The sequence below is a fragment of the Mizuhopecten yessoensis genome, unplaced genomic scaffold, assembly GCF_002113885.1.
Source record: "Mizuhopecten yessoensis strain PY_sf001 unplaced genomic scaffold, ASM211388v2 scaffold716095, whole genome shotgun sequence".
NCBI lineage: Eukaryota > Metazoa > Mollusca > Bivalvia > Pectinida > Pectinidae > Mizuhopecten > Mizuhopecten yessoensis.
The window spans coordinates 119219-130645 of NW_018479945.1; the positions used below are offsets into that span (position 1 = coordinate 119219).

General features: G+C 36.5%; 1 protein-coding gene across 1 annotated transcript in view; it reads left to right on the forward strand.

Moving 5' to 3' along the window:
* LOC110441678 (potassium voltage-gated channel subfamily H member 1-like) overlaps nucleotides 1-11163 on the forward strand; it is an 82765-nt gene extending 71602 nt beyond the window's left edge. Inside the window, exons 7-10 of the mRNA XM_021484887.1 lie at nucleotides 6619-6818; nucleotides 7363-7615; nucleotides 8882-9078; nucleotides 9712-11163. Coding sequence (XP_021340562.1) covers nucleotides 6619-6818; nucleotides 7363-7615; nucleotides 8882-9078; nucleotides 9712-11163 — 2102 coding nt within the window. The remainder of the gene's footprint in view (nucleotides 1-6618; nucleotides 6819-7362; nucleotides 7616-8881; nucleotides 9079-9711) is intronic.
* Nucleotides 11164-11427: the final 264 nt, after the last annotated feature.

Sequence of the window (11427 nt, forward strand, 5' to 3'; positions counted from 1 at the left end):
TAATTCATCCCCACAGTGTATCATCTAATTCATCCCCACAGTGTATCATCTAAATTCATCCCCACAGTGTATCATCTAGTTCATCCCCACAGTGTATCATCTAATTCATCCCCACAGTGTATCATCTAATTTCTCCACATAATGTACAATCTATGTAATTTAACCCAGCAGTGTTTAATCTAATTTCTCCACGCAGTGTATCATCTAATTTATCCACACAATGTATCGTCTTATCCATCCCCACAATATATGATTTAATTCCTTCCCTCAATGCATCATCTACCGCCTCTGAGCGTCACTACATTTAATACCTTTCCCGATTGTGTTTTCTTGAATTTATCATCGAAGTCTTTCCTACTGTGTACAATGTATTTTTTACAATACATAATCTAGTTACTCCCAATTCACCAGGAGCCATACCTGTCTTGCGAGGTCACATTAATTCAATAGCACACCTTTATGTCCAGTAATTACATTTTCGCCACGTGACATACTTTGCTGATATTGATCGTTTTATATATGTCGTAATTAAGTTTGACCCCTCATACATCAATCAGTAGATAGTGCTGTGATTTTATCAATTGAATCAACGCTTGAATGTGATCAAATCTCGAAGTGACCTTTATAAATGACCAAATTGTTACAATTAACAGCGTAAAACCTTGATTGATCTATTTTGATTGTTATACCATGTCGTAAGTTGTTAACATCTAAAAGTACTGTAATCACGAAACGATAAATAATGTGTGACCGAGGGCCAGTATTACTGGTCACATAGACCGCGGTACTGATTATAAGCCTAGGCCTACAATGGATATGTATAAAACACATACAGCGTGACAATGTATCTCTCTATATGTTTGTAACATTAGAGTTACAAAATTGTAGTTAGTGAGATTATACCGGATATAAGTCTTGACGTTCGATTAATTTTACACTTACATTGTTACCTTTCTTCTGTTTATGTTTGTTTATATTCGTTGTTGACAAAATCAGCTCGATTGGTAATGTAACAATCTAGTTTGTTTTATGCTATACATACCGGTATACGATATAGTATAGTGAGATAATGAGACAAGAGATATAAGCTATATTCAATTGCTAAGTTTTACATCCCATCTGGGACCTTAACGTGAAAAGTTCGATTAAATAAAGTAACGCTCGGGTGATCTTTCACTACCTGATCGATTAATGTTAATTGAACGATGTGTACTATCAATGTGTCACCTTTTCAAACCCATTAATGATATGTGAAGTGGAAAAACATAGTAATCCAAACAGATCCAGGTATCGAAAACTGTGCAGGGAAAGTTCACATTTAACCCTGGGTCCTATTAATATTTGAGACAACATGATATGGTCTACAGAGAAATCAATAAACAAAATAATGCTTATAATATCGGGATGAATTATTCACAAATGAATTAAATCAATGATAAGACATCCATTAGGAATTAATAGCAATATAACTTAGTGATCGACTCTCTAAGACTTCAGTATGTTAGGAAGTCAAAATAGAGGTAAGAAACAATGAAAATACTGAGTTTACTTACCTACACACATAATTATCAATGGATTATTTAAAAACAATAATTATGATGAAGTTAAAAAACAGAAATATTATTGGCAAATATACTCCTTTCCCATCAAAATCATGGATATTACTTTCGACAGTTATGAACATTTCACATGAACATTCAGAATGAACATCACTTCCTATATAAAAGTTTGGAAGGTTACATAACGATTTATACATCAATATGGTTTCTACGACAAAATAACATTGATGAATCATAGCATTTTTAGTACCGTGCATACAGATCAGTTCCTGACAAAAAGGGACGTTTAACACCGGACCTTACACAGAACACATATGGTCTACCTTGTTTTAAGAGAGAGACTGTTATAAAGGTGAACTACATTTTTTTCTTTTGTTTTAACCCATCGACAGTATTAACTACAATATTTATCAAATCATCAACGCATAAAGATACTGCATCATCAAAACACAAAATGACGGAATCCGACTCGATTTCAATACGAAAGCATATAACATTTACAGAAGCAGGACTCAGAAGTCACTTCCAATAAGCGTCACATCGTCCGATACCATTCATTCACTCCAGCTGTTCAAGGATAGCATACATATACCATGTTTATCAACCTCAGAGAGATATTAAGAAATCGTTTTAACTTCAGATACGGAAATACATAAAACATGAACTTGCTGTTCATGTATGCAATATAAAACCCAGGAGTTAATTGATATATAAAAAGTATGTCACACAACAGTAAATAAGACCAGTTTAGATTTCCTCCATTTTGACCCCTAGCTTCACAGATGAGTGTGATTCTGTTTTTATGTACTGTATCTTTTACCAAATGTTAGGTAAGTCACATTTGTGTTTCACATTCATCGTTTTATAGACACATATATGATAATTGACAAACACATTTTTAGATGTGTATAGAAGTTGTATCAAATAATCGTTGCCGTCCTTAAATGACAATAGCTGTTGATAGGACGTGAAACAAAACAAAACAAAACAAAACCTTGCCTATTTTTCTATATAGCGAAATCTATCACCGTTTTTTAATCGTATTCTACTATAATAATACCGGGAGGAATTCATCATAAATTCAACACAATACCGATATAAATTCGAATTATATTTAAATATTGATTCAAATTCTACTATAACAACACAGGAATGAAATAACTGAAATAACACTTGAATAAATTCATATTCAACAAAAGGATATACCGGGATCAATTCATATTCTAAAATAATAGTACCGGGATCAATTCATATTCTAAAATAATAGTACCGGGATCAATACTTATTCTAAATAATAATAATACCGGGATCAATTCATATTCTAAAATAATAAAAAATACCGGGATCAATTCATATTCTAAAATGATAATACCGGGATCAATTCATATTCTAAAATAATAGTACCGGGATCAATTCATATTCTAAAATAATAATACCGGGATCAATACTTATTCTAAATAATAATAATACCGGGATCAATTCATATTCTAAAATAATAAAAATAGCGGGATCAATTCATATTCTAAATTGCTAATACCGGGATCAATTCATATTCTAAAATAATAGTACCGGGATCAATTCATATTCTAAAATAATAATACCGGGATCAATACTTATTCTAAATAATAATAATACCGGGATCAATTCATATTCTAAAATAATAATACCGGGATCAATTCATATTCTAAAATAATAGTACTGGGATCAATTCATATTCTAAAATAATAGTACCGGGATCAATTCATATTCTAAAATAATACCACTGGGATCAATTCATCTTCTAAAATAATAATACCGGGATCAATTCATATTCTAAAATAATAGTACCGGGATCAATTCATATTCTAAAATAATAGTACCGGGATCAATTCATATTCTAAAATAAAAATACTGGGATCAATTTGTATCCTTTTTGAAGAATACTGTACTAAATGCATACCTCACTGCAGTTATGTTGTTGACATAACTTCCCTATTTAATATTCGATCGATTTCACTTGAATGATCGAAAAATATATACATTTTCTACTTTGAAAAGTAGCTTGATGTTTATGCCATAGCATTCTACATGCTTAAATTAAGGTGAGAGAACTTCATAAAAGAAGCCTACGAAACAATAGTACGCTTTTCTCCTTCCTAAGCCAATCCGCTTTGCACGAAACACAATGGAATGTACCGCTCAAACTGACAGCGTAAGGTGGTGTCAATTCGAATAGAGTCTCAATTGAAAACTTATACCGCGTACTTATTATATATCCTAAGCATATTGAGAACAGTTGGGTATGTTTGGCACAGGTTTCGTATGAAGGAAAAGTATGCGACTAATTACATTTCATTTCCTTCTTATGCAATAGAAAACAGTTATTGTTAAAATTTACCGAAATGGAACTGGTTTCGAACTGCGAGAAAGTTCCTTTAGTATTCTTTGTTTATCCCAGTTCCAATACATGTATACATTATAACTAGTACTGGTCGAAACTCCTCGCCAGGATAGGTGTCTCTGATGGAGCTGTCTGAAACGATCACTTTATACCTCTGTGTTGTATTATTTGGAGTGTGTCTGACAAATCGCTGTGGACAGTCGTAACTCATATTACCGTTTCATTAGCACAATTGGATTTTGAAAATTTTGACACTTTTCCTCTGGGAGGTGGTGTTATGTATCGATCGCAGTTCCGGTACGTCTCCTGGGCACGGTCTCTACGTTTTGTATTTCCGTTCAGGGTCAGGGGTATGTGTTATTTACCAGTTTCGATTAAAACGTCATCATTAATAATCTGAGCTAAACTTTGCATGTCTTCGGTACAATTATATTACAATTTAGTCAACAATAGAACCATCCTTGAAAAACACCATAAAACGCTCGTTAAGAAAACAGAAGTGGGTCACTGGAGCTATAAACACAAAAAGGTGCAACCAGGCGAAATGCCCAGGAAAGCTGCGACTGAAGGCCAGATTCGATACATTTTTTTCAAAGGATAAAAAGGAGACTTTTGTTTAATGTTCAAGTTTTAAAAGTAGAATTAAAACCACCGGACAGTTTGATGTTGAAATGGTATTTAATTTGCGAAGCTTCTGTCGGGTAATAAATGACGATAATTTTTGAATTGTTAAATAACGGATTTGTGAGCACCACGTGTCGCCTGTCCGTGTTCATCAAGTTCCCGTGTAGTGATGGATACCGCGGTCACACTACTCTTCTACAAGTGACATTGATGTAGCAACTTGAACGTGTTTCAGCTCTTGGAATTAATGGTGTAAATTTCTTCCCGTTCAATCGCGATCACGGTTAAATTCCACCTGACCGTCTAAATTGATTGTGACAGCACTATGGTACATGTTAGAAAACGTCACCAGGAAACCGTTAGATGACCCGGGTTATATACACTATACTATATCCTTTTGTCTCGTAGATAATGAAACCAACATCTTTAACACTAAGGTATCGCTCTGTATTGGTCTTGCAGATACTTTGCCCGAATCTAACACGTTAATCCATTACCATCAATGAAGCACTAATACAAGCTTTGCACTGTCTTAGACCCGGATTTTACAGTTATTTCAGGTGTTTGAAATAGTTTTTAACGAAAAACTTGTTTTTGTACAAGTTATGAATGGCATTAATCATGCTAACCTACCTATAAATCGATGCAATCAGACATGTCAAAAATTCATTGAAAATTAGGAAAAGAAATGCAGACATTGACTATAACGATATTTGTTAAGTTGACCAAACAAATTCCCATATTATCTTTCTGTGTTATTGGGCAAAGATTTTTACAAAAATATGCTGAACTGATGAAAATTACGTTTAATGCAAAATATGATTTGTTTTTTTCTTACGCACAGAGATTTTATTCTCCCTTTAAGACGTAATTCCTCTGCTGTTACGTCAATTATACTGTAACCACAGTTAGAACATTAACAATGGCATATTAATCAAGTGGATGTGTTTAATGTTGTTTATAGCGAATGCCTGTCTCGACAATTAAAGTTATTACCCTTGTTCAAGCGATTCATTTGATCTTGTGATAATGATTAAGTATATTCGATTCACATATTTACTTTTTTCATTTTGGCAACCACAATCACAACTTTTCGCTATCTAAAACTTCTAAGCGTTTGAAATTTAAATTTATGACATTTGATTGTTTCTCTAAAAAAAAGTCATTGTGAATATAGGAGAAATCTCTCTTTTTTAGATAGCAAATAGAGACGTTTGCCGAACTCCAATTATTACTATGCATAATAATTATACCTCTCATTTTCGATATTTTTGACCTTAGTTACCCGATACATATTTGATGTAAATTTGTTTTGTATATCATATGGTCAAAACAAAGCGTGTGTTGTGTTTCTAGTAGCAATTACAAAATGAAAATAGAGATTTGCTATAAAAACCTTATTTTCTTACGATGTACGAATACCTACTGTTGACTTAAAACAAGTCTACCTATACAACAGTCTTCTTGCAGTTATTTAATATAAAATAGCCGCCCCTATTGTTTACTTATACACATTAGTCAATCTGGTGTTTACTCATATAAATATTGTATAAGACTGCCAATGATAATATTCCTAATTATAGCAATGCTTACAATGACAAACAGTATTAATACATGTATATAGCACCCTATCTAATTTACAAAATGACTGTTAAGTGTCTTACAATACTGGAATTATGATCGTTTAAAGCACTTAATTATACAATTGCACATTATTGTTGCTTATAAAACAAAGAGAATTTCTAATCTCGAGACATCACTTCTTTTAAGATACAGAACCAAACCTAAATGGCTGCTCTATAAATTTAACAAGTAGACGTAAAATAGAATTCATTGTGGCGACGATTTCTGGTAGTAGATGGTACATTATTCCACAACGGAATCACTATTTTTGTTCAAAACAACAGTTTCAATAGGTCACAGTGCAAGATTTTGAAACACATCTACAGGCTGGATGACAAACTCCTGCATATAGTGAGGTGTTGTTACAATTAGTTGCTGTATTTTTATATTACAGAGATGCTATTCTAACGCTTCATTCCCCTTTATTTCCAGCACTGCTCTATGCAACAATCTTCTCGAATGTTACGACAATATTTCAGCAGTTCTACGCCAATTTTGCACGTTACCATGACATGTTGAACAGCGTGCGCGACTTCATGAAGTTACATGACGTGCCGAAGATCCTGGGCGAGCGCGTGATGGACTATATTGTGTCCACGTGGGCCATCACCAAGGGTATCGACGCCACTAAGGTAAGACGACTAATAACATGTGATTGTCTTAAAATGTACCCCCTCGAATGATTCGTATACTTTTAAGATCATTACCGGATTTTAGTTTCACCCAAAGGTACATACATCACGTTTGGAATATAATTACAGGTATTTTGCAAAACCGATACTGTAATCACCGTAATGATAATTGTAGGGAGAATGTCTTTGCGTTCTGAGGGAAATTGCCTGATCATACAGGTTCATGCTTTTCCATACAATTAAATATGCAATACAAACTAAAGGAACACATTTGCTACATATTGTTCAGGCCCTTGAAATTTCACAGAAACTCTCCTCTTCATTCATTCCTGTGCTATTGTCTCTTCTATATTGATGACCCTTAAAATATTCAGCAAACAAGTTATCTTTGAGGCTTTGTTTTAGATACTAAAACAATGTCTATGCTATTTGAGATGTCAGCCATCTTAATGTGTTTAAGTTGTTCAGGCACGATCGAAAAGACCATTGATTCAAACATCACAGAAAACAAGATTACAATATATGTGTTTTTGTATGATTCCAGGTATTGAACTACTGTCCAAAAGATATGAAGGCCGATTTGTGTGTTCATCTTAACCGAAAAGTCTTCATGGAGCACCCGGCCTTCCGATTGGCAAGCGATGGTTGCTTGAGAGCGCTGGCCATGCACTTTAACATGACGCACAGTGCCCCGGGTGACCTTATTTTCCACCAGGGCGAAAGCCTGGATGCCTTATGCTTTGTCGTGTCAGGGTCACTGGAGGTCATCCAGGACGACGAGGTGGTTGCAATCTTGAGTACGTGTTTCTGATTTTATTCACGTTTTACAATGTTTCAGCGTATGTAGAAGATCCCATGTATATTACACGCGATAAGAGGATATTGTATGTGGCGTGGTGTCTCCTCGGCATACTTCTCGTCGTCTAGGTGTTCTCTCTCATGTGTTATAGTTAACTGGTGGAACGTCTGTGAAAGTGTAATGTCGTATCTGCTACTTTACCTTCACCTATTAAAAGGATCATAAAATTCAAAACTCAAAAACGATATGTTTTCCTGCATGTTCCACGAGATCACTGGTTTGTGTGACCTCTGCCATGACGTCACGTTATGTTTATTGGGTGACGGTAATGAATTAATACAGCATATTTGCACCATTCACATACTAGCAGCTATACACACGCTATACAGTTTAGTGATCAAAACCAATTTATATATTTTTAAAAAGATGTGATATAAAATGTATAATAAACTGAGACGTCATTTACTCATAAAATTATTTGATGACTTTGTGGAAATACACTGTTTTTAGCATTCATATCCCAGCTTAGAAAGGTACTTAAAATTGTTCACGGCGAATATTGAGAAGTATCAAGTATGCTGATGTCTGCCCGAATGATAATATCGACCATCACAGAAGATAAGTTTGTCCCTGTACATCCTAGTAGAATGATTCAATCATTAACGGAGTATGTTACACGCGATACCCAACATAAACTCGTTATAAATATGATAAAACCTGATACGATGTTTCCGGCGACACCTTTCCACATATGATTTGTCCCGCCACTCTCCAACGACATCTTTCCTCAGATAATGTATTCTCCCCCTTTCTGATGGCGCCATCACAGAAATAGTGGTTCCTTCACCTCCCTAGGACACCTGTCCGAAGGTGGTGTATACTATATCTATATTGTAATCTACTACTTCCTTAGGGCACCTTTCCATGTTATACTCTACTCCTTTACACACCTATCAATGATGTCTTTAAACGTTTTACAATACACCTCTCTGTGATGTTTTCTAACATTTTTTGAGATGACACATGTCCGAAGATCTCTCCAACCAGGACAGATTGTTCGCGGTTACACATATTTCTGTATTACTCTCAGTTGTAAGCCATTCGCGTGTTTCATGACCGCGCTTATTCATATTTCCATAAAATATGTAGTTTAGTATTTAGTATGAAATACATTGGAGACGTGAGGCTTAACAATTCTAGATTTCTGTTTAAATATAAAACAAATAGAGGATTTAATTGGCGTTATGTTTTCTTGTTTCCGCAGGTAAAGGTGACGTATTTGGTGACAACTTTTGGAAAGAGCAGTCGATCGGCCAGTCCACTGCCAATGTGCGCGCTCTCACCTACTGTGACCTCCACACCATCAAAAGGGTGCGGATATTGGAAGTGCTGGAGTTCTACCACGCCTTCGCCAACTCATTCGCCAGGAACCTCACACTCACTTACAATCTCCGCCACAGGGTTGGTATTTATAGTGTGACCAGATGTCTCAAGGGACCGGGCTACTTTCGTGTAGTCGGTCGAATGTAGATCTACACATTTGTACCTAGCGTTCAGGAGTGAATATCATAAAATATAGATGTGCTTCTATTAGAAATCACGAACCAGGAATTGTCTTCATTGTAAACCTAGAGATACAATGTTCACTGTGTCTGTTGTCTCGATGTTATGCACATGTAACAAGACATCGGATTATAAAATATCTTATAAGGAGCATGAATCTGATTCGCGCATATGAATCACATTAAATATAATTGTGTCTTAGTTTCTATTTGTAGAAGCATTTGTAACACAACACGAGTTGATGGTTGGCTAGAAGTTTATAGAAGTTTATTAATCTCAAGCGTTGGGATCGGTCTCTGTCGTTTGTATTAAACGTCCCTAGCACTTCTAGTCTCTTCTCTTCCCATCCCTAGCTTGTCTCCCCTTATCTCCTTTCTAGGTTATACTATGTAATCCTGGATTCACGACTACGAGGTCCATAACAATAAAGTAATAAACATATTTCACATACTCATGTAATAGAACAAAACACCAAATAGTTCATTATATCAGTAATAAATGTACTGACAAGATGCTTTATTTGTATTTTAGTTGATTTTTCGGAAAGTTGCCGATGTGAAAAAAGAGAAAGAATTGGCGGAAAAGAGGAAAAATGACCCCCCACTGGAGTTGTCCAGTGACCATCCAGTCCGTAAGCTAATCTCACGGTTCCGAAAGATAAGTGATGCAAAGGCAATGCAACCAAATAACGATCCCGAGCGCGGACGTATGTCGTCCATGGATATGCCAGAAAGACCACGGAGTTTTACCAGGCTTATCAATGTTTCAGAGGGATCCATAGGAGGCTCGCCTGTCCCGAAAATTGGAGGGGGAGCAACGAAATGGGGGAAAATAATGAACGGGAATGTTCCTTCGGAGGGAACATCCGACAGCAACCAAAACAAGATAAATGTGGAAAAGGAGAAAGAGGATTTACAAACAAAAATTAATGAAGCTCCGAAAGCAACAGTGAAACCATTGTCTAAATGGGGCAAAATGATGGCAAAACCGGAGCCGATAAACGAAGCTCCGGAGGATGATCAGAAATCGAATCTGAAAAAGACTGATTCCACAGATAGTGGTATCCTCCGTAGTACTGTGAAACTAGATCAGCTAGCAGACGACACGGTTAGCGAGGGCCCCCAGACCTTGAGGGAATCAACTTCCGGGGCACTCTCGGTAGCCGAGCGTCAGATGCTGACGTCATTATACGATATAAGATTAGAAATCAAGGAGGAAATAGACGTGTTACACCAGAAAATGTCAAGAATAGATGAACAAATGTCAGAAATTCTTCGGATGTTTTCTCCAAGCTCAACTCCTTGTTCGTCACAAGAGTCGACATACCCAGTGTCGAAAATTACTTCACCGCGTAATACTACTACCAACACCACGGCGAGTGCCGACAACACTCCAAAATCCTCGGTAGAATCTTCGCCGAAACGTCGCGTTTCTGACGTGAACTTTACTTCAAAATCGTCGTCGACATCAAATCCCCGACCGAACTCGCCAGCAAGTGTTAAGTCACGTGATTCGCAATCAAAGACGTCACAGGGCTCTTCCGTAGATTTGTCCAGAGGGTCTCAGAATGTCTCCCGTTCTTCCTCGCCGGCTGGCCGTAGTTCAACCCCTGTAAAGACTTCAAATGTCTCGTCGATGTGTGACGATGTTCTAAAAATGGATGTGAAATCCAAGTTGATAAAGGCTCATCCAAAAGGCCTGCAAAATAAGGCAAGTGTGCGATACAGTTCTCATGTAAGTAACCAGCAAAAGCAACAACATTCCCCACCGAAACATGTTCAACTTAGCAGCTCATCGGAACCCGCCGGATCTGTCAGTGATGATTCGGGGTCCCAACAGTCCCAACCGTCCCAAGGAGCTCATTCATCTCCAGAAGACAGTAAGTCAGGGTCAGAGCGAGGTCAGCAGGTGCTGGCTGGACTTCGGATTCCTTCGGACGATAACAACACGCATATCAAAGATAGAGACTTGGATATCTTATGAGGAATATATGTGTTTTATGCTATGCGGTTGTGGGGTTGTTTGTTATCCTCCGAGACCACCTTGTTACAAATATTCAAGTGATATCTCGCCGACATATTATCAAGGTGATATAAACAGGATTTATTGTGGCGACTGGTGAGGATGTCAGTTTCTGTATAGTACAACAAACTGAAATCCTACAATATAAACACCGGTTTCAATTAATTCAGTGCACTTTGGAACGGAATATTCCCTTCCGATAAATCCAAATATACTTCCGGTTTT